The following is a 27,446-nucleotide window of genomic DNA, read 5'->3' as shown; positions in this document are numbered from 1 at the left end:
AGAGAATTAGGAGAGAATAGACTTGTATCCTTAAGCAAAAAGGTCACATATTGGGCTAGGGAGATGGCTTAGTATATAAAGCAGTGTCCATGCACTTTCCTGAGTTCAGATTCCCAGAAAGCCAGACACTATAGTGCCAGGACCTGTAACTCCGGCAGCCCACAGATAGGAGGGAGATGATGGTGGCCAGAGAATGGCCCAAACCTGGCTAATACAGTGACAAACAACAAAAAAGGGACTGCCCCAAACAAGATGAAAAGTGCACACTTACAGAGTTGTCTTCTGACTGCCACACATGTGCCCTCACTCACACATGAACACACATACATACACGTACAAGAAATGTTGAAACTGGTTTGGCTTTTAGGGAGAGAATTCTGTTACAGTAGGAGAATGATGGGGGCTACAAAGACAAGAGTTTAAGGTCAGAGTACCTCATGTCTTTCATGTTCGGGAGAGTAGATCTGTTCACTGGGTGTATATAGCACACCTCTCCAGTAGTAGCATCACCAAAGTAATGATCCCTCCATCACAGAGCTTGTAGTCTCAATAATTTATCTTACATTCAGATTTTTTTCACTTCCATTATCAAACTTCTTGATAACTAAGAAATCTATTATATTAGGTAAGTTATAACCTCCCCTCAAAATCTAAAGATACTGTTATAGTTATACTAAGTGAGAAAGTAAATCATACTATGTTTCCTTTATATCCACATTAAGGTAGCACAATGTCTGAAATATCATGTGCTTTGAACATTTCAGAGAAGTAAAAAGAACAGAAATGTATGGCCTATAAGATATAGTGAAATGGAAAAAAAATAGGAATGCCAGGATTGACTCAAATCTTTTTCATATGTGACAACAGCCAAAAGACATTACTGGCAGCTGAGATAGGAAAGGCCAGAGGGTAAATGGAGTTGGAGAGGGAACATAGAGATTCATTCTTCACGTTGGAGCAGCTCTGGGCCACATAGTCACTGTGTCCCTTCCTCTCCAAATCTTCCTTCATGAGCCACTTGAACCTTTGTCTTGAGCACAGCACTGTTAACTCGGTTTTTGAAAATAAATTGTCCAGAATGCATGAAAAAATCTTTACTCAGGGCTTGCTTTACTAGATAGAGTCTACTTGAAGTTGACCCCTTTGGAGATTTGTTATTCACTACGTTCTTACAGCATCAAATGAACAAAATGATGATAATTTCTTCCTGTAGTGTTACTGAGAAAATAAAAAAAGATCATGCTTTGGAAATAAAGGGAGTGAGGAGGAATAACCAAAACTGACCAAACTAGACCGGAAAGAAAATCAGTGTAAATATACTTAAGTTCTTTTGTGTCTTTAGGTATTACAACGTGTTTTCTTTTTGTTATTATTTTGGATACTTTTAGTTTTGCTATTTGGTTTGTTCTTGGCTATAATTGAAGTATCCACTTTATCTAGAATTATATCTCCAACTTTGGATAGTTTCACATTGTCTCATTTGACAGCCTAAATTAGTTTGTAAAAATAATGCAAGCTTCTGTATAGAAATTGTATTTAATATATTGTTAACAGAGTAACCACTTAAATCAATTTAACCCTTCTACTGTTTTAGACTTCATTTGTCTTTTCATTATATCTGTGGTAAACAATCTTAAATTCTTATCATCACAAAGTAGAATAGTGTATATTTCGATTACTTTTATAGCTATTTTCCTTTAATTCATTTGTATGGGAATATGAACTTTTATAAGATGTTAGTGTTATACAATTCAAAGTTAGTGACATTCTTAGTTTAAATTTGCATTGTGCTTGTGCTATATGTATACCAGAATAATAAAATTCATATATATGCAGTGTTTTCATAACCACAGTACATTTTAAGATAAAGATATAAATATTTTCCATGAAGCCCTCACGAAGCCAAGAAGGGCTTTTCTGAGGTGAGATTAGACAATGAAGCCCACTTCATTCTCCATGCACAGGAGCAGAGAGGGCGTGAGGTTATTAGTGGAAACCGAGTAACCTTTCTAGGCTTTCATCTCTTTCTTCTCAAATTTGAATATGAAAAGCATATTCAAGTCAAAGACCATCACTTTAATGACATTTGGCAGTCATTTGATTTATTAGGTTTTAGAAAAAAAATTTCCTTTAAATATTTCATCATACTATGCTAATCCTAGTAATATTGCCAGCTGCAGCCTTGTACCTGTATTAGTGGAGACAGAATGGTGTGGAATTTTCTCTGTCATCCTAGTAAAATTTCCATGAATCTACTGAATAATAAAATAACTTATTGAAATATTCAGATTTGAGTTTTTAGTTAAAGTGTCTTAGAATACATAATAAAAGGAAATGTCTTTTGAAAGAAAGGGGTAAAATTACTTCATCAAATATTGAGGGGGCTTGACAGCAATGGAAATTGTTCTTTGTGGGTACATTTTTACAATAAGATACTTACGTTTTTCAGTTTGTTTTATTATGCACTCTAAACTATCTGCATAATCAGTATGGTGAATTCGCACATTGCTGTACACTTAACGATGGATTCCTACATGCTGATCACATAAATTATTGTTGCTTTTTCTGATTATTATTTGAAGTTAGTAACAGTGGCATATCATAATAAAGAGGAATTTTGACCAAAAAAAAAACCACAAATTTTGAATTGTAATAAGTGAATTTAAAGAACTATTGTGGTGTGACCTAATATTTAAGGCATAGTGTATTATTTGAACTGTTACTCAATGAGACATTCACAGATCTTGAGATAATGTCTGTTACACCAAAACTTGTTAAAACCAGGATCACAATGAACATTAGACAGATGTCCTTGTGGCTATTCATTCTGTATATGGTGAAATAAAACAATAAGCTACAAGAAAATGTTTAGATTAGATACAGATTTTGGGTTTTTTATCTGAAAATGTTATTGAGTAAAATATATTGTGGCAAAAACATGAAAACAAACTGGCTTCTGCTCTAGTCGCTATTTATCCATATAGCTGTCTGTGTTAGCATCATTGCAGGAATATGTTCAACAGGCTTTGCACGCTGAATAATTGAAGCTTTCTCAGGTGCTGCAGATTAAAGAAAAGCAGTGATAAACATGTACTTCATTACTAGTTTGAAACAAGGCCAACTAATACTTGTCATTCTGAAAGCCATTGGAGATGAAGATCTCATAATCTTCACTCCTCATAGACTACCAGTGGGGTATTTATAGCCTCAAATGTAAATCAGGAGACTATTGCCATGACACTGTTAGCTTCAAACCCTGGGGCATTAGAATCTCATTCTCTCTCTCTGTCGTGAATAATCTATCACATGTAACATACAGTACCATACGCTGTGTTCCAGAAAAGAAACCCATTGGCTGTGGTATTTTATTTTAAACTGATAGTGGGAAAGATTAAAGGAATTTTTGGTTTGATTATTTTTGTTTCTTTGTTGTTTTGGGCTTTTCTCTTCAAACAGCCCTCTGAGCAAATTCGGATTGAGATCATAGCTCTCAGCCTTAATGATTCTCGAATAACCATGAATGACACTATCCAGCGGCTATTCATTGAGTGCCGATTCTACAGTCTTCCTGCTGAGGAGACGCCTGTGTCACTTCCAAAACCCAAGAGTGGACAGTGGGTCTACTACAACTATACCAATGGTATGTATGATTCACAGGTCATACAGATTTTCATGTACGGTTTTCTGTATTGTTTTTTGTATGAGGAAAACTGAAGAAACAAGCAGAGTTTAGTTCTCTGATGCTTACATGAATCCATGAACATTTTGTCAGACTATATGAATAAAAATATCAAGCTGTAACATAGTCATTAAGAAAGTTGAAGGCAGGGCTGGAGAGATGATTTAGTGGTTAAGGTGCTTGCCTGCAAAGCCAAAGGATCCAGGTTTGATTCTCCAGGACTCACATAAACAAGGTGGTACATGCATCTGGAGTTTGTTTGCAGCTGCTGGAGGCCCTGATGCACTCATTCCTTCTCTCTATCTGCGTCTTTCCCTTTCTCTTTCAATTAACTAAATAATAAAATAATAAAAAGAAAGTTGAAGGCATTGTAAAGCTAAGAGAAAACAGACGGCGGAGAAACAGTGTGTCTGTCTGTTCCTGCTATGCTATAGTGTCAACAAAAATATGCCATTTAGGCCAACAGTTGAATTTAAATTGATAATAAGACATTTCAAAAAGGGGGAAATGTACTTGTTTTTTAATTATGACATTCAGATAATTCATTGACTTAATTTTGGTCTACCTTTCTGACCAATGCTCTCATATGCATCTTTCTATAATACATGAATCTATATCACTCCCAGTGCTGAGGATTTTAATTGTGTGAAGCATATAGTACTTGCAGTAGACAGGATTCTGTCTTAGAGCTTGTTCTGTAAATTAGTTGATAAGTAAGTCTATGTGACTAGCACATACCTATTCAATGTAAGGAAATTTTAAAAATATAATGATAGCATCATTATAGAATCAAAGGGAAAATAAAGATCATATCAAGCCATTGTATTCAAAAGTTCAAACTTAATACATCTTCTTGGAGCCCTAGGTAACATGAGTGTGGAGTGCTATGTTGTCTCCTGCACTGTGGCCTCCCACACTAATCAGTCTCTAGTGCTTTCTAGCCCTGTGTGATATCATGCGTATAGAGTGCTGTGTTGTTTTCGGCACTGTGGCCACCCACACTAGTTAGTCTCTAGTGTTTTCTTACCAACCTTAGAAAGTGCCTTGAGGAAATACATATAATCTTACTGCTATAGCAGCAGGATTACAAATGAACAAATGCTTATGGTTACTTTTTTATTATTGTTTTTGCTTTTTTTGTTTGTTTGTTTTTCAAGTTAGGGTCTCACTCTAGCTCAAACTGACCTGGAATTCACTCTGTAGTCTCAGGGTGGCCTCAAACCCAGGGCATTCCTCCTACCTTTGCCTCCCAAGTGCTGAGATTAAAGGTGTGTGCCACCATGCCCACCTTGTACTAACTTTTTTTTTAACCAGTGACATTTTTGGAAATACATTCATTGTCTGAGAGAGTAATGTTGAGTATCCAGATATATTCATGATTCTTACTAATGATAAGAATTTAAGCAACAAGGTAAAATTTCATGATTTCTTGCTTTCTTACCCAAAAAAGAAAGTGCTTTCTAAGACCCATGCCAGCACAAATTCTGTAATAACAATTGGCTTAAGAAATCACATGGGAAATAAGTGCTGAGTTCAGAACAACAATCTGAGCCCTTCCTTTTATCACTTATTTGACAGAAAAGAAATAATTCCAAAAGAATTTTTACAAACATCCTCAGTATTATTAACTGCAAAGTACCAGAAAAGTAAACCATACCAAAAATAATGCTAATAATCAAAGAAATGTTCAGTCAATTAATCTTAATGTGAATATTCCAAAAACAGACAAAAACTTCTCTGGATTTTGTCTTCTTTGTAGAAGTCAGCAGTCGAATGTTTGGCTAAACTGGCAATAAGACAGTTCTTTAGAAACTGATGAACACTAAGATACCTGGCCAAACAGCAAACACGTTTTCATTTGTTCGAAGCAGGTCAGATCCTTCAAATCTAATGTGTCCTGAATTTTGTACGTTCTCACATGGTTTGCCAAAGTCTCTGGGTTTTTTGTTGTTGGTGGTTGCTTTAGTTGTTGTTATTGTTGTTTTCTTCTATTGTAAGTTACCTTGTTACCTGATTGCAATTTAAGATTTACTCATGTCTCTAATGAATTTGCCATTTGATTACAAAACAAGTATTTTAGAACTGAATACAGGCAGAAGTATTTACTGTACTTTCCTTCAGCTTCTATTTCTAACTAATGAGATTTGGCTGTGTAGACTTTTCAAGAATAATTGAAAGGAATTTTAAAACTATCTGTGGAGATGAGAGAGGAATGTGCTCTGTACCTAGAAACTTCAGTTGTTTTGTCTGCAAATTTGAGAAATAATTAGCACTACCTTCTTGAAAGTTTTATCTTTCATTTAAATATGACATAGTGAAATGTTTGTTTTTTAATTATTATACTTGCATCATTTTTGAAGGGAGACCTTTTGAATGTTTGGCTAATAAGAAACTCTTGCATGTAATTATTGGAGTGATTTACCATTCACTTGTTACTTGTTATAGAAAGTCAATGTAATATAACCTTACATCTTTCAAATCTCATTAAATGTTAATGAAAGTAATTTTGTTTGCAAATCAACTTTTGGAATCCAGTAAAAGATTTAGAGCACAATTAGTGCGTGCTGTGAGAACACCACCAGCTGAACCTACCCCGCTTTTTCTCTGCATTGTGACTTGAATCTGTCTATGCAAAAGGAATTTAAATACTGAGGTCTAAATTAAGTATGTAAAATGACCATCATGGATAAGTGAGTTCTCAGGACTATTCATACTCAAACTAAGACTTTAAGAATTGTTGATACCAGTTCTACCTCCATACAGAAATGTATCTTCTTTGAGCTACTGCTATCACTGAGAAAACTGACGTTGAAATTACTTACTAGACATTGGTAACAAAACCTTTGCATTTTACTGGGCTGGAAATTTTTGCCCTGAGAATGCTGAGGAAGCAAGAATATAGTTTGGGGAAAAAAGATTAATGGTAGGTCTGAAGAATGGTGTCTAGGTTGAATAAAGCCTTCTAGGGAATTGACAGCAGGAAAAAGAAAGATTAATGAAATCACCCAAAGTTTTTATAAGACTTATACAGATCTAGGCCCTGAGTCTCTGAGGACTGAACAGTCTATCTTTTGGAACAATTAAAGTTAATTCAAAAAATGAAAAGGATGTAGAACATCAGATTTTGTTACTAATAGGAAAAAAATTGGCAAGGATAAAGATTACAGAAGTGATAATACTTTAATACAAAAGTTATCAGAGATTCAAGGTTACCAACCTTCTATAATTAAACATCTGCATTTCTTCAGGTATTTGACATTGATAAAGACCATAAGGATTTCACCAAATACAGACGTGAGGAGCTTTCTTAATGTAATTTTTTGTCACCATAATTATGCGGCTTGGACTGGGGACACAGCCAGTGGTAGAATACTTGCCTGGTATGCATGAGACCTTATGTTCAATCCCAGCACTACAAAAATAATAGTAAATATAATAATTATATGTATTTATGGGGTACCTTGTGATGTTTCAATATATATATCATCACGTAATGCTCAAATCTGACTAAGCCTATCTTCCAACTAACATTTATCATTTCCTTATGATGAAAACATTCAAAGTCCTTCCCTCCAGCTTTTTGGAAATATATGATACACTATCTATAGTACAGTAGTAGCACAGCAGAACTTACTGCTATTTCTTATGTAAACTTATGTAATAGTACCTATTAATCAAACTTTCCCCATCTCTCTCACCCACATACTTGCCCCAGTTTCTGGTAACCACCGTTCTATCCTCAGCTTCTATGGGACTGACTCTTTTATCTTGTATATGTGTTATCTTGGCTTATTGAATCTCCAGTTCCATTCATGTGCTCACAAGTGACAACATTTTATCATTTTTATGGCTGAACATTACAGCATTTGGTGCTAAGTGAAGATCAATTAGATTTTGAACTATTGTCTGTGCCCTGTTTAAGACACTTGCTTTGATTAAGTTTTATGTCAAAATCTATCATGCTCTAAACAAAGGTGATTTCTAATGGAAATGAAAGTTTAAAACAGTTTAACTTCTAGTGAGTTAGGATGCTGTTTTAGTAGGTGCCACAGAACTTTTTGAAGATTATATTGAAGAATTTAAACTTTTTTAAATACCTATTGTATCAGAATACCATATGAGTCTTATTGCTCATAGGTAGCCAAAAAGTCCCTGTTTCCCATAGTATTCAACACAGAGTTCAATAGCTCCTGATCCCATTTAAAGTAGAGAGTGAAGGATGGTTCTGAGATGGTTCTTGATATGTGGTACTGAGACCAGCATCAGTAGCATCAATTGGAAGCATGTTACAATTACAAATTCTAGGGCTCTACCCCAGACCCACTGAAGATGCAGGACAGTCCTCTGCATTTCCAAGCTTCCAAGGGCCTTGTTGTGTGGTGAATACTCGCAACTCTTGGGATGAATTCAGATGTGCAGTCTAGGCTGTTTCTGCAAATTGGAGGACCACAATTCCAAGTTGCAAATCTAAGTTTGTTGATAAAGAGCTAGAATTTTTCTTCAAAAATGAATTTGAACAGAATTTTTCATACAAAATATTTGATTTTGCTAGACTCAGTGTATTAAATTATATGCCTTTATTAAAGATATACACACCAGCCTTGTGCTGAAGACACCTGCCTACTGAAATGACAGGAGAACCTGGCTTCATAGGAGAAAAGGAGGCATGGCATGGAGGATAAGAGGGGGTCTGGAGAGATACAGGGCTGGCTCAAGTTCTAGCTCCTCTGCTGTCTAACCAGTTGTTTGAACAAGGTAACATTCTCTGATCTCTTTAGTCATCTGTAAAATATGGGTCAGCCTAGCTGTCAACCTGTGCTGACAGCATACATTTGAGTGTAGTGCCATCACTCAGTGTGTGCTGGCAATCCCTGTTTCTGTTAAAAGAGCAGGAAATGCTTGGGCTGGAGAGATGACTCAGCAGTTAAAGGTGCAAAGCCTAATGGCCCTGTTTCGATTCCCCAACACCCATATAAAGCCAGATACACAAAGTGGTGCGTGTATCTGGTGTTTGTTTGCAGCAGCAGGAGGCCCACATGAACCCATTCTCTCTCCCAAAGAACAAATTTTTTAAAAAGTTAAAGAAAACAGCCCAGGTGTGGTGACACATGCCTTTAATCCCAATACTTGGGATGCAGAGGTAGGAGGATCACCATGAATTCAAGGCCAGCCTGGGACTACAGAGTGCGATAAAAGTCAGCCAGCGCTAGCGTGAGAGAAAGAACAGGACGTGACTGTGCCGGCTGGTGTAGTGGTACAGCAGTATAAAGAAGCCCCGGCCGCTTCATTCATTAAGGGTTATTTGTGAGGGGGGGTTAAAATGAATCTTAATGATAAAAATATTGTATTGCTTTTCTTATTGTTATAATCAAATACATGACAAGAAGCAGCTTGAAGGAGGAAGGTTTTATTTCAGCTTAAAGTTCAAGGGGTTATATTCCATCATGATGGGGAAAGCCTGGTGGCAAAAACATGAAGCAGCTGGTCACATTGCATGCACAGTCAGGAACAAGGGGGCCAGGGGAATGCTGGTGCTCAGCTCACTTTCTCTGTTTTAGTCAGTCAAGCACCCCAGCCCATGAAATGCTGCCACCCACAGTTAGGGTGGGTCTTCCCTCTGAATTAACCTAATCTAGAAAACTTTTCTGGGTGATTCTGAATCCTGTCAAGATGACAATATTAACCACTACAGATGTTTTAAAGTGTTAAACATAGGGGTTGGAGACATGGTTTGGTGGTTAAAAGAACTTGCTTATAAAGCTTTTGATGTTCCTGGTTTAATTCCCCAGTACCCTTGTAAAGCCAGGTGCACAAAGTGGTACATACATCTGGAGTTTGGTTACAGTGGTGGAAGGCCTTGGCAGGCACATACACACATACAATCACCCTCTTTCTTGCTGTCTCTCAAATAAATAAATAAAAATAAAAGGTTGAACATATATCTACCACCTGATTCAGGAGTTCTGCCTTTGGGTCAATACCAGAAAGAATTAAAAGCAATGATACAGGGCTGGAGAGATGGCTTAGCAGTTAAGTGCTTGCCTGTGAAGCTTAAGGACCCCAGTTCGAGGCTCGATTCTCCTGGACCCACGTTAGATGCACAAGGGGGCGCACGCGTCTGGAGTTTGTTTGTAGTGGCTGGAAGCCCTGGCGTGCCCATTCTCATTCTCTCTCTCTCTCTCTCTCTCTCTCTCTCTCTCTCTCTCTCTCTGCCTCTTTCTGTCTCTGTCACTCTCAAATAAATAAATAATGAACAAAAAAAAATTTTAAGAAGCAATGATACAGGCAGATTCTCTTACATCCATGTTCATAGCAGCTCTATTCTACAACACCTAGAAGGTTGAAACCGTAGATGTCCTTCACAAGATGGGTGGGCAGACAAACTGTGTTGTACACATATAATGGAATATGACTCAACCCTAAAAGAATGAAATTTTCTATGTGGTACAGCATAGATGAACTTTGATGTCATCAGTGCTAAATGAAATGAGCCAGACTCAAAAGGACAGAGGCTACATGACTCGACTTCCAGGAGGCTTGTTGAGTCAGAAGGTCAAATGTCCCCAGAAGCTGGGAGGAGGTGGAGTAAAGGCAGAGTTCTGTACTGGGATGATGGCCACATCTGAGATGCCTGTTAGGGTAACTGGAGCTGCAGCATAAACGTACCTGATGTCACTGAACTTTATCCTGTAAAATGATTAAAATGCCAATTTTAGCTATGAGTAGGTTACCACAAGTTTTAAAAATCTTAAACCATTGAAGTTAATCAAAACTGGTGTTGGTTTAACTGAAAGACCTTTTATTTGGATGTTGGACTTTGAAACTAAATCACTGTTAATATAGAGAAAATATTTTAATTGTTGTGTCAAGGGCCACAAGAAACTATAACAAGGTCAACATAGTTCATGTTAATACACCTGTTGGTCTGAAAAGCTAGATATGATTAATCACTGTTTCTCCCTCTATCTTTTTTATAAAAAAAATTAACTTAGTTCTTGTCTTCAAACAATATAAACTTGTAGCACAAAAGCTTTAAAATTCTGAAGTAGAAGAATATATGCTATACCACATCTTGAATTGGTGATTATTTTCAAAATGGGTACTATTTCCCAGCACTAGCAGGACTCATCTGTTAACACAACTTTTTGGCACAAGTGAATAAAACAAAGTCGTCTTAACATTATGTCTATTGATTTCTTTGGTTTTTTGTATTTTTATTTATTATTTATTTGAAAGAAGAGAGAGGATAGAAGTTGGGACATGAGCGCCTCCTGTTATTGCAACCAACTCCAGATGCATACACCACTCTGTGCATCTGGCTTTATGAGGATACTGAGTAATCAAACCCAGGCCATCAGGCCTTTCAAGCAAGCACCTTCAACTGCTGAGCCATCTCCTCAGCCCTTCATTGAACAGTTGTCACCACCCTGTATAATGAGTCACATACACAAGTATGGTGTCAAGCAAAGAGCACTGAGCCAGATGCTATTGTCCAGCCCTGGCTCTCTAGAGCTGGTTAACTTGTGGCTTGTCCTTCCCCTGAGTCACAATCACCTCTACACAGACATCTGTGGGCCTCACTCTTACAGGGCATATCTCTGGGCCTCAGTTAACATGCACTCCAGCAAGGCAGTGATAACAGAGTTGCTAACAGCTTTTAGAACTAAGCCGAGATTTTCCTGGGCAGCAGAGTGTGAGGAGGACCAGCTCTAGAATCTCATAGTACCATCTACATTTGTGTGGTTTGGGTCATGTCTGAGCTGAAATCAGGCCACAGGGGAACCTTATGTCTAGAATAGCATCTGAAAAGGGAAGCTTTTAAGAAGGTAAGGCACAGCTCAAGTATGCTGTGCCAAGAAAACAGAATGAGGATGAAAAGTCAGTGTTTGTACTCTCACATGCTGTTTCCCAAAGTCCGGGTGCTCTCTCTGCACTGTCGGTTCTATCCTACCTTCTTCTTGGTGGCACATCAGCCAATTACCTAGCCCCATGTTCCACAGCCTTCATGCCTGCAAAAGCCTCCTTCCCTTCCTACACCATGCACCACTAAAGCCAACCATAGAGTTCCTCACCCCACACACTGGCCACCTCTGCTGCTGCACGTTATGGCACAGGAGGAGGATGAAATTACCAGAGCTGTCAGGAAGCACAAGCATGCAGCCACTCACTCTGGGTTGAAGAAAACAAAATGAATCTCTCAAATACAAGCAATGAAGACTGCTGGCTTTTACTGTCATGACTGCCTGTGCCATTAACAGCAGTGACAGTGATGTGGCACTCTTAGATGTTGTTTGTATCTTTTCTGACAGTGTGCACATAAACCTGCCAGATATGACATCAGATCACATGACTGTTCAGATTTGATTCTGGCTTCTGGAGCTGTTTTCCTTTCCCCAACATACAAGTTAGGTAGCATGACTGTCTTTAAAAACAGGTATTTACAAAAGTACAGAATGGCCCTGATGTAGCATGTTCCTGAGTGACTTCCTTCTATGGATTTTTTTTTTTCTTTCTATCTTTCTGTATAGTGATCTACGTGGATAAAGAAAACCACCAGGCAGAGAGAGACATCCTTAAGGCTATACTGCAGAAGCAAGAACTGCCTCTCAAAAGGTATGTCCATGGCCAGTTACTACGGTAGCTATGTAAAGCAGCTCTCTGGAGAAGGGTGAGGTTAGTAGAGAGAGGGCCACAGGGTAGGGAGGGATTCAGAACCAGTTCTCCCCCTAGAGTGGCTGCTTGACCTCTGGGTCTCCTTGTTCCTGCATACAACCACAAGGATCCAGTACTCTGAGCGCCAAAAGACCTCTGAGAGCACCGCAGGTGTCACAGTGTACTAGAGGGAAACAGAAGGGAGGAGTGCGTGCCTGGGTACAAACTCCTTCTCACCGCCTGACCTCACATGGAATGAATACTTCCTTCCCTGTGCATCATTTCCTCATCCTTTAAACGGAGATGGTACTGGGAAGGCCTTCCATGCAACATTAAACGAGGTAATATATGTAACACTAATAGAATGGTTCCTGGCACATAGTAGGTACACAGTAAGTGCATGGCAGTCATAAGTAGTACTGTGTGTAACAGTTTGTCAGCCTCAGACTATCTTGCTTTTACTGGGGTGGCCTAGAATTTGCTATGTAGACCAGGTTAGCCTTAAATTTGTAGCAGTCCTCTGCCTCTCACTCTCAAGTGCTGGGATTACAGGGGTGAGGTACCACATCTGGCTTTGCTTTCCTATTTCAAAGTTCATGTCATAATTTTAAAAAACATTTTAAATTATTTATTTAAAAGAGAAAAAGAGGGAAGAAGGGAGAAAGACAGAATGGGCATGCCAGGGCCTCCAGCCACTGTAAAGGAACTTGAAACACATGTGCCACCTTCTGCATCTGGCTTTGCATGGGTACTGGGGAATTGAACCCATGTCCTTAGGCTTTGCAGGCAAGCAAGCGCCTTAACTGCTGAGCCATCTCTCCAGTGCACATTTCATATTATTTTTTTTGTTTTTAATTTTTTGGTTTATTATTTTTATTTATTTATTTGAGAGAGAAAGAGAGAGCATGGGCGTGCCAGGGTCTCCAGCCACTGCAAATGAACTCCAGATGCTTGCACCACCTTGTGCATCTGGCTTACGTGGGTCCTGGGGAATCGAGCCTCGAACCAGGGTCCTTAGGCTTCACAGGCAAACACTTAACCACTAAGCCATCTCTCCAGCCCCATTTCATATTATTTTTAGTAAACTTTTTTTTTTTTAGTATGACTAGGATACTTTGAAATTCTGGTTGAGTAGGGGGGGAAACCCTTTTCAAAGGCAAACAGGCTGATCCTAAGGAGTAAGTGCTTCCATGTGAATACTCTTGTGCAGTCTGCATGCTGTCTCAGTGTTGAGTATGCCTCTGTCCCTTTGCTGGCTCTCCTCCCCTGCCCCAAGAACCTCCTTCTCACTTTGCCTATATGATCCAGGCATGCCACAGCTTCTCACTGTTGTCTTTAGAGGTTTTAACCTGTTACCTTTCTAATAGGACATGGTGTTTTCTCTTGTCTCATGAAGAAGCAGGGTTCTGAGCTGTTGGGACCTGAGGGGAATTGTTTCCAGTACGTCCTCAAAAATGGTCCTCTTTTCTGTGGATCTCTAGTTGTGCACCTGAAGGCCTGGAAAAGCCCTGTCACACACCCAAGTTTCTGCGGGTCCCAGATCAGTCCTCACGGCCCTCTCAAAGCCCACCAGTCCACTGGTGGTCCACGGTACATGAGCAGCTCTGATGGTAGCATTCACTTCCCTGCGGTTGCCAAGCCCCACCATCACCGCATGGCCTGAATTGAGACTGGGGACTGTGCTCAGTCCTCTTCACTCTGCCTCTGCCTCTTTGTCCTCTTTGTCCCTGGCATGGCTATACCTTGGGGGAGAAACCTTTTATTGCCTCCAAAGTGTTTTTAGAAAAGTGAAAAGTGTGAGGCTATAGCTTTGTGGTAGAGTGCTTACCCAGCATGTGTGAGATCCTAGGTTTGAGTCCCAACACCATAAAAATATTAAAAGGCAGATTCTGCTTTCATTCTAAATCTGCCTTTCCTCAGAAAACCCACTTATGTGTATAGAAAAAACCAAAAAACTTAGAAAGAAACGACTCATACCCACCCATCATTGTGTTCTCTAAAAATGTCCAAATGTCCCTCACAGATGCAAAAGTGTGTTTATGTCATTTTCCAGAAGCACCTAGCATAGCACCCAGTAGGAGGTGTTGAGTGAGTGCTGGGGAAGCATGGCCTCACCATGCTGAGGGAAAGCTCTTCCCCACAGCCAAAGCCAGTAGCCACTCACCTTCTCAGAGCACTCAGAGGCACACTTCTAAAGTAGCTGCTGGCCTGTGGAATCCTGTGTTAGGCAGCCCTGCTCAGTACTGGTGATAGGTACCATACCAGCCATGCCTACCACTTGGCCAGTCTTCCATGGCATTGCTCATTGTGCCTTTGCCTGGTGCCCATGCTGTGTTTGGAAAGATACAGGTGCCACTGGGATGGTGACACAGTGAGATAGGGTTTTAGTATATATGTGCATTTTGCTACTGACTCAAAGCCCCTTTGGAGTTCCATTTCTTTCTCTTCAGCAGAGTTCTGCTGAGTAGATCTACCACTGAGGAAAATGAGCTAATAACAAGTAAACAAATAAACCAATTACATACTGTGCTAATTAGTAACAGAAAGCTGAGCAAGTCAAATGCTGACAGAGAAAGTAAGAGTGAAGAAGGCTCATCTGAGAATGATTTGTGGGAGATGAGAGGACCCAGTCCAGTCACCAGAGCCCCAGATGGCAGATGGCTCCAGGCTCAGGAAAGGCAAGCAGGAAGGATGAGGCAGAGCCTGTTGGGGGCTGCTGGGAGGGCAGGCAAGTCTGGGCTCTAAAAACTGGAGTCGCAGGAGGAAGGTATGGGGAGAGAGGCGGGCACAGCTTGGGGAGCACGTACTGTTCATACTCCCAGGTGTGCATCTTGGCCCTCAGGCAGGCTGCAAGCCTCTGCGAGTTCTGAACCAAGGCTTCACACTTTGTTCTGACAGGGCTAAAGGTAAGGCGGGTGGGTGGGCAGGCGTGTGTGTGTGTCTGTCTGTCTGTCTGTCTGTCTGTCTGTGTGTCTGTGTGTCTGTGTGTCTGTCTGTGTGTCTGTCTGTCTGTGTTGTGCATACCCAGACTGGTTTTAGTTTTTAAATTAGTGAACCTTCTCTTTTGAGCTTAACTCTATAGTTCTGTAATTCTTTATTTTAGTGCTGGCAATAGAACACAGGCCCTTGAACATGCTAGGCAAGTACTTTACCACTGAGATAAACCCCAGCTTTATCAACTTTATTTTTGATGTCTCATTTTGCTCTGTATGGAATTTAAATCCATAGAGTTTAAAGCCAGGAATATTGAGCGTTTGCATTTCTAGCCCTTTTATAGAAATTATAGAAAGGCTTTCTTTTTTCCCTACTTTGTCTTCTGAAACAAAAAAATAAAATCTGATTCCTATATACTCAGTAAAGGTAAAAGCCTGCATTTATAAAATGATGCAGATAAGATCCTGAAATTTGACATAAAACTGCATGAAATATAAAGGTACCTAAAATATCTGAAAATACTCTGTTCCTCTCAGAGCATGGACAACCCATCCTTTCGGACCATCTTATGTGTACTGTGGCTCATAGATGCTATTACCCACAACTGCATTTTTACTAGTGAGCACATGCACTGAGGACCACTTCCCGCATCACTAGTCACTTTGTTTCACTGAGTAGAATAGTCAGGGTGTACTTTTGGAACTAAGCTATCAGATTAAGCGGACTTTCTCCCCCAGCCATGTTTTGCTGGTGCTGTAGAAGTGTTGGTAGTAAAGCAGCTCTGCTTAGATTGAAAACAGTAATGATACAAGAGCAAATGTTTTCAGGCACTGTTTGCTCTGTAATCTACCTCACCTCATGAGAGCCCTGTTCATAGATAAATTTATCCTCACTGCACAGATAAGAAACCAAAATCAGAGCAGCTAAGTCATTTGTCCAGTGCTATAGAGGTAAAGAAGTAAGGCAAGAGTGAAGTCCTAAACCACTCCATCTGAGTCTTTCTATCTTACATATCATATAAAATATAGTAGACCCGTTTGGAGGCCAGAATCTGCACTTTTCATGATTATTGTGTGAACATGTATTAACTTTGACTTTTTTTTTTTTTTTACTTAAGAGATTTCATTTTTGTAATCAAAACTTACCAAAAAAACAGGGACTTAGAAAAGAAATGAAATGTTGGATGTTTACCTTCTGCAAATTGGTTTAAAATACTGTCCTGTTTACCTACAAGCATTTGGAAAGGATTTTCTTGTATGTTTAAGGCATGATTTCTCAGAGATTTGACTGTTTGTTGTTTTGTTTCTGATTTGGAGTAGATATGTTTCACAGAGTTTAAAATGGTAGAGTTTACAAGCACCCGTGGTTTAAGCCATGCTGCCAAGATGTATCAAAAGAGTACTTAACTGTAAATTCCTGTCATTTGGTCAGTCCAAGTGTGTTTGGCTTCAGCACAAGCCACTAATTCAAATCAGTTCCATCAGAACCCTATAATTATGTGTCTAAAAGTAAAATAAAACTCGGGTTCTATGATTTTAAGTTAAGAGATTGCTGAAGTAATACAAACATCTGATACAGCCATTGGGCAGAGCTGTAGCCTCTACTGATGGAGATCAGCCTACTCTGCAGGGAGCATGACCTCTGAACCCTTTAGAATGTTCACAGTTAGGTTGACTGTGGAGACCAGCCCCAGAGCTGTGCACAACCAAAGAAGGGCACATGGCTATAGAAAAGGCTGACTGTGTGAACTGCACTGCACAGTCTTTACTCACTTTATCTTTCAGTCTTAAAATAGAGGTGGCCTGGAGAGATGGATCAGCAGCTAAAGGTACTTGTTTGCAAACCCTAATGGTCTGGAGTTCATTCGCAATGGCAGGAAACCCCAGCATGCCTATTCTCTCACTTTCTTTCCATGCAAATAAATAAGTAAAATATTTTTTGAGTTAAAACTAGGGCTGGAGAAATGGCTTAATGGTTAAGGCACTTAGCCTGCAAAGCCAAAGGACCCAGGTTCTGTTCCCCAGGACCCACGTAAACCAGATGCACAAAGGGGTGCATGCATCTGGAGTTCGTTTGCAGCAGCTGAAGGGCCTGGTGCATATCCATTCTCTCTCTCTTTCTCAAACGAATAAAGAAAATTTTTAAAATATATTTTAAAATACTTATAAAAAGTTACAAATAGAGGTGTCACCGTACGATCAGACATTGTATGCTAGAGGGACGCTGGGTCCTTCCTTTTGCAGTCATTTTCTTGGGCTCTGTGGTCAGCTTGGGACCAGCTTAGAAAGGATATTGATGTGCATAGGAAGGCTGGGTATGCTGCAACATTTCAATAGTTCATATGAGAGTGTGTCAAAGGAACCGCCCTTTTTTTTTTTTTACCAGGAATTACTGGGAACTCCTGCATTACATGCATAGTTATAAAAAATCATGCCGCAGTTTTTTTAGTGCAACTTGTGTCCCTGTGGTGGTGATCATCTGTCCTGTGTCTTGTCAGCATCCGCTTCACTGTGGTCAGTGACCCTCCTGAAGATGAGCAGGACTTGGAGTGTGAGGACATCGGCATTGCTCACGTCGACCTGGCCACTGTGTTTCAGAAAGGGAGAGACATCATCGAGCAGAACATTGATGGTAGGAGTGCACGTCACTCAGTCTGCACAGTGTGCAGACCCCTGCTGCTGGCCAAGGGAGCCACACACATTAAGGGAGTCCTCTACCTGCACCCTCCCCTGCCCTTCTGTGGCCAATAGAAATTTTAAAATAATCTATTGAGTTTCACAAGGACTTATTCATTTTATACTATTGGAGTAAAATAATTATTTTTAAATGTTGTTTATGAAAGCCACATTTCAGGCAAAGCACTTAGCCTTAAGCACATTACTCTGTTTATCTTGTGAAAGCCACATTTCACTGAAGCTCTGAGCCTGTGCACTATTCTGAGTGGCTGTGGCAGCATCTTTCTCAAGGCTTCTCTTTAATTCAGTGCTAAGTCTGCTGCTCAGACAACTGTGGGGAGTTTGGGTCACTCCTTGCCTGCCAGAATTCCTCTCAAAATGTTTTCTAGATTTGTACCTCACCAGGTTTCAGTCCCAGAAATGTTTGATTTCACTCTTCTAGCTTCCCCCTCACATATTCAGCACATCAGAAAGAATTGTCTTTTATGAATCATGCTTTTCACAGTCATGTGTGACCCAGGCCATATATAGTCAGGACAGAAACACACCAGTCCTCTCTCTCAGTAGGTCAGCAGAGCCTCTCTGAGAAGATGTGCCTGACCTGTTGAGTTACTTACTGAGGCTGTTGTCTGAATTGCTGCCCTGAGCACCTGTGTGTAGCTGCTTTGTCCCAAATAAGTGGCAAGTGCTTAGAAGTCTGGATCAAGCCAAGTAGTGGTCCAAGTTAGACCACACAAGTAGGAAGCCTGTTCTGGACAGTCCTCATAGAGCTTACATCTCTAACCTAGTGCCAGTTGGTTACATTTGATTTGCCACACAATTTAAAAAGATGAGAGGATTAAAATACTAATCTAACCCCTATTAAAGACTCCCAGGAGCAAGAGAGTGACAGAAAACACCAGAATGATCTCTGCTCTGTGTCCTTGATCTCTCTTTCCAGTCAGCTCTGCTAAATGACCTATTTTCTCTTCCTGTGATGATGCAGGGACCACAGCAGGCTGACACTCAGCTATCACACCCATGTTTGGGGAGCCAGTCAAAAGATCAGGCCGTGGCCACTTCACCATATTAGTACCCCAAGAAAAAGTGAAAGCCAAGCACCACTGGGCCACTGTACTTTCCAAGCCCATGTGTATACCAAGTTTTCTGTAAAAGTTTCTTTAAGGGGCCGGGTGTGGTGGCACACACCTTTAATCCCAGCACTTGGGAGGCAAAGGTAGGTGGATCGCCATGAGTTTGAGGCCACCCTGAGACTACATAATGAATTCCAGGTCAGCCTGTGCTAGAGTGAGACTCTACCTCGACAAACCAAAAAAAAAAAAAAAAAAAAAACCCACACCAAAAAAAGTTTCTTTAAAATTTTTCTTTGAATTGCAGCAAGCACACACATACACACAGAGATCTGGGTGTGGTAGCACATGTCACAGTTGATCTGCTCAGGAGGATGGGACAGAAGGATTGGTTTAGCCCAGGAGTTTGAGACTAGACTGAGTGACATAGCATGACCCTCTCTCTTAAAACAAATACATACACAGGCTTAGAGTTCAAGTACCACAAAAAAATAAATAAATAAATAACAGGAAGCTACAATTAATAATACCATCAAAGTCACAAAACCCAGGATTCCAGCCATGGGTCACTATTTCCAGCAAGATGAAGTCCAAGGGTCTGAAATGGCATCCCACTTGGCTCAAAGAAGCCCAAGGCTTTAGTCAAATAGTGTATGTTTGGGAAACCGCTGTGGGGGGAGGTGCTTCTACCAAGGAAAGCCCACACCCACTGAAGAAGTCTGTGGACCTCAGATCCCATGCATAGATCTTAGATTTTAGGATCCACCATTTTTACTTTTCTAAATTCACATGAAATTTACTTTAATGGAATGTTGCCTCTGGAAAGATAAGTAACCAATCTGAATTATGACCATGTAACACCTTTACAACGGTTTGCCAAGCTAAGACTTCCTATTCACATAGTTTGTTTTTAAAAAGTCCTGAATCTGTCATTACCCCACAGCCTTCTCACTAGGTGAACTTCAGGATTTGGTCACTAACAGTGCATGTGTGTCTTCAGTGAGTGTTGTTGTGTACATGATGGGTTAGTTTTTAGATGTCTGCAGAGCCTTTCCCAGAGCATGTTCATCTGTCCACCATCATTCAAGCTAGTCTGACTAAGAAAGTCTGATGCATGGCACTAACTCTGCCACTGTTTCCTCCCTAGTCATGGATGCACGAGCGGACGGCGGCAGCATTGGTAAGCTGAAGGTAACAGTGGAAGCTCTCCAGGCCCTGTGGTCTGTCTACAAGCAACACAGAGAGGACTTGGAGGCTTGAAAGAAATTGCTCTAGAGACCTCTCCTCCTTCTGAGAAAACGCCCACATGAAAGCTCCTAGATGAGACTTTCTGTAATTACTCTGGTGTGTATAATCTATAATTCATGGGGAGCTGAATTTGGGTTTGAAATGTTCAAGTTTTGTATAGTTTTTCATTTGTTTATTTTTCTATACCCTCCTTCCCATAACTGCTGCCCCTTAGGACTTCAGTTCCCTGCATGGGCAGCACCTTCTCAATAATTTATCCCTTCATGTAGCATGAGAACATCTGTTTGCATTTTCAACATTTTCTTGTGAGGAACTGAGATGTAATTCCCATTTTTATTTTTTATAAGCAAAAGCATAAATTTTAAGAAACCTATGAAAAAGAAATACTTTAATGTTATCCCTCATCGTCCCACTAAATGGGATGCCTATGATTAGCCTCATTAAGAGTTTTATACTGTGAAGATTTTATTAGAAGCAATATATGAAAATTACTTGGATTAATGTGTTAATCTTCCTCTTTAAAATGCTAATATCCATTTTATGCACATTAAAGCTCAGTATGCATTTTCTTTGATGCATGCAGTTTCTATCAATTAAATATAAAGAAGGAAACTGGGCACCAACTTATTAAATTACTGTATTATTTTTGTTTTTCTTTTCTTTCCTAAAAGTTATAATTGTTCTTATTTGCATGATACTGATGTGTTTGTAATGATGATATAGGATCCAAGGTGTGTACATAAGAGTGAGGGAGGAAGGAAGGGAGGGGAGAGAGGAAACAGTTGTGGAATTCACACTTTGAAAACTTAGATTATGACATGGAAAAAATTTTAACTATGACTCAAATTCTGATATGCTCAGTTAGACCTGAAAAGAGACTCTTTTATCATTCTTTAAAACTTACATCAAGCTTATACAGTGCCAGAGTGTATCTGGATAACCAGATCCTCAAAAGCAGCTCAGAAAGTTAATTTTATAGCTTTGACCCAATCTTGCTGAAGGATTTAATTGATATTTTTAATGGAGCTGTGAATCAATGCTGCAAAGGAATTGTCTCTAGAGGTCTAGGATATAATGCATTTCATTTTTTAATTTACTTTTTTATTTGTCATTTTCTTCAAAGGATTTTTATAGGCTGTGGGTTTTCACTGTTTGCAAACAGGCTATGTTCCTTCTTAAGCATATGTAAAGTATTCAGGGAGATAAGTAATTTATTAAAATCTACCTAATTTGCCGTGATATATTAAATCTCTGCTTCAATGATCACAGACCATTTCATTTAGAGAATTAGGCATTCCCTCTTTGTGTGATTAAAGCTCTGGAAAATGAGTTCTTTGCTCCTATTTGTGAACATTCAAAGCCTGCTAATGGCAAGAAGATGGAATAGATTATGAGACAATTCATTACAGTTCAGCAGGGGGAAAAGCAGCTATAATGCAAAAATGCAAGTAAGAATATCTGCATATAGTTTGAACCATCTGTGCTCTAATGGCTTCAATAATGACTCTCGTCTTTAGGAGGCTTTGAAATGACATCCGTACAATATTAATTTGTTGATGTACATCGTGGGACCAGTAGAGTATGATCTGACCACAGAAATCTATAAATTCTGTCTGTGCCATTGGGCCTCCCTGTCCTGGGGCCTGCCATCTCCAAGGGGAATCTTGCTCTCATCAAACCCTGCAAATCTTCATAACAACTCATTCCTCTGGAACCTTCTAGAGACCACAAACATCTGCAGATAGACCTCTCCAATCCTAGTAAACAGCCACATGTTTGTTGTCACTTAGCTGGCTCTGAACTCATCTCTTTGGCCTCTCTTTCTAGCTTTCTTTGGCTTTATGCAGCTACAGTGTCATTAAGACCCATAATATTCCCTGCAGTAATTTAAAACAGCCAGATTATACCCTGGGATTAACTGAGTGGTTTTTGAGACATTTATTGTGGTACTATCCCAGGAGGTTTGCATTATTGTTTTAAAATGTTACATCCCAAACTAAATACCCTTTCTACAGGGAAAAGAACTAGATTCTGCTATTCTCTTGAGGTCTTTAAGTGAGAAGGGGAAATTTTTGTCAGAAAACTTCTGTGAGCTAGTCAGCTGAATAGAATTTTTGTATTGGATAAGATTAGGGATTTAGCCATGTTTCACTCACGTTCCTGTTTACTAGTTCTAAAATTTGTAGCCTCAAACTCTGGCAAAGTTTCTCAACAGCCACCTCACATGTAGTGACTACTGATACATTTTGAAGGGGTAAGTCCATATTGAGTACTCCCAACTGGCCATCATTGAATCTTTCTTGTTTTGTCATGTGTTAATCAGAGTTCACTGCAAAGTTCACCACCTCCAGAATTAAAGGGTGATGGTATTCTCTGTGACCCGAGCACGCTATGTTAAGGAGCTGAGGTATTGGGCTGCCAGCCACAGGGCTATGACATGGAAGGTGGAAGTGTGAACGTCCAGCTCTGGGTGTAACTGTACACAGTACACTCAGCACTGTGGGCACTGTAATGCTTTTAGTTTATAAATATAAATAGAGATGTGATGTGGTGTGCGGGAAAGTGTATTTTACATGCTTTTTGCCTACTGTAGTAGAAATGTCAAATTCCCAGCCACTGTCATGAGAAGCAGTTGACAAAAATAAGTTTTATGGTTTACAGTGTGGTTTACATAGAGAACATTTCTCTTCACTCTCAGTTTCAACATGTTTTCTAAATTATCATGGTTTGTTGCCATTTAACTTAAATTAGTTTTTTTAAGAATAAATAGAGACTATGTTTAATCAAATAAAGAAAGTCCACATTGAAATTCTGCTGTTCCTGCCATTCATTTGTACCACAAAACACAAGTAATTTCTATGTGTTATGAAGAAGTGTGGGCTGAGAAGTGGTCATGTGATTTGGGAGGCTCTGCGTGCACCCATGTTCCCACAACAAAACGTAAATTATTTTAGTAATCTGACATCAAGGGCTGTGACAATGAAAACCAGTTCTTACACATGTTTTAACAAGAATCTGATTAACATTTTTGTGGATATGGAAAATAACTTTTTTTAGTCAAGCTGGCACTATTGCTAAATTTAAAATGACTTCCTTATGTACAAAAGAGCAGAATGTGAATCGTGTCTGTGAACAAATATGAGAAATAAAATGTCATCTTTGTGTAATACAAAACAACCAAAGAAGAGCTTTGGGGATATAAAATTATTGAGTAATTGACAATATCAGGATGATAATTCATCCCCAATGATAAGAGTATATTTTAGTAAGTCACTCATGCCTGAAGGCCTCTGACTACCTTAACAAAGAAAAACTAAACCCATGATTTATTATAGATTGGGCACCACGCCTAATTAAATCCATGAATGGGAGCAAACACAGTTTTACATCTCCTTTGTTTCAAACAAAAACAACCTCCTGGTCAACCGGAAAGCTAAAAAATATCTAAGCAATAGAAACAAGTGTTTGAAAATCCAAAGATACAAAGTTACAGAACAGCTCCTCACACTAATCTCTTTGTATCTTGCAAGATTAAATTTTCACTTCAATTTCAAAGGGCTGCCAACAGACTGCAAGGCACAGTCCCACCTTCTGGGAAACTGGGCCCAGGTTCCAGATACTAGTTACCGCTTGTTCTTTCCCTTGTGTATTCCGGACCGATGGACAGCATCGCTGATAGACCAGCTTTCCCTTCAGCTTCCTGGAGTCAAGTCTAGCAGTCATTGACAGAATGTGAACTCTCTTTGAGGGAGAGGCTGCCCTCTAAGATTTTGCCTCATCTGCAAGCTCACACTCTCATTCTGCAGCAGCATCACCTCTCTCTTCACTAAGCACCACGTGTTCTCCCTCCCTCTCCCCCCCACTTCTCTCTCTCTCTCTCTTTGTTTTGTTTTCTTTTTGGTTTTTTGAGACAGGGTCACATTCTAGCCCAGGTTGGCCTCAAGCTTACAGTGATCCCCCTACCTGAGCATCCCTAGTGATAGGATTAAAGGCATGAGCCAAGCACTATTTTCTTTCAGAAAAACAATTTAGCATCTTAATTTTTATATTTATATCATTTAATTTATTCATAGCTTTGTCAGCTCAATATTTGCCATCTGACTCTCTGCCCACAGTTTGTTTAGTTATGTGGTCAGGTAGGTGGGTGGGTTGGTATTTGTGCTGGGTTTTTTAGTTTAGTTTTGTTTTTTGAGACAGAGTCTCACTGTACATCCTAGACTGACCTAGAACTCACTATGTAGCCTCAGCTGCCCTGAAACTTGGGATCCTCCTGCCTCAGCTTCCTGAGTACTGGAGTTATAGGTATATACCACTATATCTAGCCTGCCTACTTATTTTTAAAGTTAAAATGCCATTTTTGTTCTCTTCTTCTCTACTCCATCTTTACTTGTGACCCCTGCTTCTTTAGATACTGGCATCTGGCACTTCCAGTGACTGTCCCAAAACATTCCTTTGTGTGCAAGCCTGTCAGACCAGGCTTCTGAAATTTTTAAATTTTCTTATTTATTGAGGTGGGCATCTCACTATGTAGCCCAAGGTGGTCTTGCTTGAACACATAACCATTCTGCCTCAGCCTCCCACATTGCTGGATTACAGGTACATGCTGCCACACAGGGCACAAACTTGGCTTAACTCATGTGACAGCACTCTCTGCCCTAAGGAAACTATTTCTTTGGTTGGTTGGTTGGTTGGTTTTGCTTCAAATTATAGGTAGGAACTCCAGAAGTTCTCAGGAATCACTGATAAAGAGAAGAATGTTTGTTTTTAATTTAATGAAGTATTTCATTAAAATCAAGTTTTCTTTGGCCAGTTCATTTTGGGATAATTTTCCATGTTTCTACTAGCAACCAGAAAATAAGAAAAATTGTGGAAGACAATTTAAAAGGATTCTTAAAATGTAGATGTTAAGAAGCCTGTTTAATAGCCAAGAGAAGACAGGCTACCAAACACAAGACAGACAGACAGCATGGAAGCATTAAGGCAGCCTGACAGTTTTCAGATTATGAAAGTTCAAAGTAGATAACAACAGTTAAGACTTGGTACTGTTAAACAACAGGCCAGGTTATATGCACTTCAGCATGTGTTCAAGAAGTATATCCTCAAAACATGGAGAAACAGTGGTGGAAAATGGAAAATGTTATGGCTGCATTGATTTTAATAGTGGGCTTTAACTCACACAGGGTGAGAGATCAAAAACTCCGGAGTCTAGATTTGTTTAGCACAACTACTAAACACAGATATGGAATGCACATGGAGCAGTCAAGGGAAGATCAACTATATACAGACTCAACCACAGAGGAAGACTTAATTGCCAAAGAACTCGAATCTAACAAGTCAACAGCAAGAAGATAATGACTGTAAAGGCCCTTCCTAAGGTTGAAAACACTTATTTTTAGTGACAAAACTTAGAATATATTCATGGGTATGATATTATTGTTTTGAGTTCTAATTGGATAAGAAATAACCCACTACTTCAATGAAGAGACAAAAGTTTACAAACATCCCTTTATGTATAAGTGAGGAAAGCACACCTCAGGAAAGGCAAGGGTTGGGCACAGAGAAGGAAGGGTAATAATTCAAGTGGTGGCAGAACACAGGCTACACCAGTGAAGGCTCCCACAAAAGCAGAGGGACCAGCCACCCTGCGTGATGAAGGACTGAGAGCTAATCTAAGGCCCAGTAGATGGTTTGGCTCTAGAATGTCCCCCAGAGGCTTGAAAGTTTGTTCATATGCCTGCGGTGCTATTGGAAGAAGGTGAGAGGAAGTTAGTCCACTTCTCTCTTTGCTTCCCAGTGGCCATGGTGAGCAACGTTGCTCTGCCACATGGTCCCCATTACATCATGACCACCACAATGATGTTCTGCCTCACCACAAACCCAAAAATGGCAGGGCCAGAAGCTGATACTCGGGAAGCTGAAACCAACAAAGCTTATCTCAGGTACTTGACGGCAGCAGAAAGCTCACTAACACACCTGCAGGGTCAGAGCTCTGGCTCCTGGACAGGTAAAAGGAAGTGGCATGAAGGCCAGGCATGGTGGCACATGCCTTTAATCCCAGCACTCAGGAGGCAGAGGTAGGAGGATCACTGTGAGTTTGAGGCCACCCTGTGAATTCCAGGTCAGCCTGGGCTAGAGTGAGACCCTAGCTCAGAAAAAAAAAGGAAGTGGTTTAACATGCGGGACCAGATTGGGAGTTCTGGAAAGATTTCTAGAAAAGAAGGGGACATTTTGGAAAGAGAAGCGATTCCTTGGAGACATGGTCATGAAATTAAAGAAGGAACCAGCCAAAACGATGGACCCCTAGCAAGAGATCAGTACAGTTAAATGCTACCAATGAAAGTGGACAGTTGTTAAAGAAATCACACTTCACTAGAGTCACAGCTGAGTATGATGTTGAGCTAAGAAACTTGCAAGCCACTCAAACCCTCCTCCATCTGTGTGAGTATCTATCTTGGCTAGTCCAGGAAAGCCCAAAATAGATGGTTCTAATAGAAAAAGGAATCCTGGTCCACCTCCCATAAGAAAACTAAATGAGGATCAAGACTGTCAGCTGCTGACAGCTGAGCTTCAAGGACAAAGCATGGCCGCCCATTACCCCGCCATCCAAATTATACATTCACAACTGACTGCTTGTTTTCTTTCTTCCCTGATGCATGAATAATTTTTTTAAATTAGCACAAGTACCACATGACTGTTTTCATTGAAAATCAGAACACAGATGGTTAAGGTTCCCTTGTACATAACACCACTGATCCAGATCTGCTCCCTACCACCAGTTCACCAGTTTCATATAAACATACTCTTACCCACAAAATATGTATAGAATTGTCTTGCTTTTTATTTACATGAGTGCTAGACTTCAGACATTGCTTATACCGCTTTCTTTTTTATATAATTTTTAACAATGTTTTTTAAGAACACCCGTTGTTGCCACTGATTCAATTGCCATAATAAGTCTCTGGTTCTAAAGAGAGAAACTTCTCGAGCAGCACAGTGTTCCACCAAGTGTTAGTGAGCCTCATGTCTGAACCATCCTTCTGTCAAGAACGACTGGAGTTTAGCATGGCTCCTCCTTTGTTGGGTCTGTGGGTGATTTTGCTGCAGCCACCTGGTTTCCCTCCTGTCTACCCGCTGGCACGCAAGCCCCCTGTGCCGCTCCTTCTGTGAGAGTGGTTGTGAGCACAGGAA

At 40.0% G+C, this 27,446-nt stretch overlaps 1 protein-coding gene across 7 annotated transcripts in view; it reads left to right on the top strand.

The window, feature by feature from the left end:
* The window catches only part of Rpgrip1l (RPGRIP1 like), a 126,957-nt gene that overhangs the window by 93,900 nt on the left and 5,611 nt on the right, over window positions 1–27,446 (top strand). For 4 of the 7 annotated variants that reach the window (XM_045152937.1, XM_045152960.1, XM_045152967.1 and 1 more), the window contains 4 exons: window positions 3,457–3,640; window positions 12,208–12,292; window positions 17,763–17,896; window positions 20,158–23,067. In XM_045152937.1, the coding sequence (XP_045008872.1) occupies window positions 3,457–3,640; window positions 12,208–12,292; window positions 17,763–17,896; window positions 20,158–20,270 (516 nt within the window). In that variant the 3' untranslated portion in view covers window positions 20,271–23,067. Of the gene's footprint in view, window positions 1–3,456; window positions 3,641–8,265; window positions 8,403–12,207; window positions 12,293–17,762; window positions 17,897–20,157; window positions 23,068–27,446 lie in introns of those variants that run through there. The other 3 variants (XR_006637749.1, XR_006637750.1, XM_045152971.1) reach the window with 3 other exon arrangements.

This window comes from Jaculus jaculus, chromosome 1, assembly GCF_020740685.1.
Source record: "Jaculus jaculus isolate mJacJac1 chromosome 1, mJacJac1.mat.Y.cur, whole genome shotgun sequence".
NCBI classification, from domain to species: Eukaryota; Metazoa; Chordata; class Mammalia; order Rodentia; family Dipodidae; genus Jaculus; species Jaculus jaculus.
The sequence above is the reverse complement of the archived record's forward strand: the minus strand, read 5'-3'. Positions and strand labels throughout refer to the sequence as shown.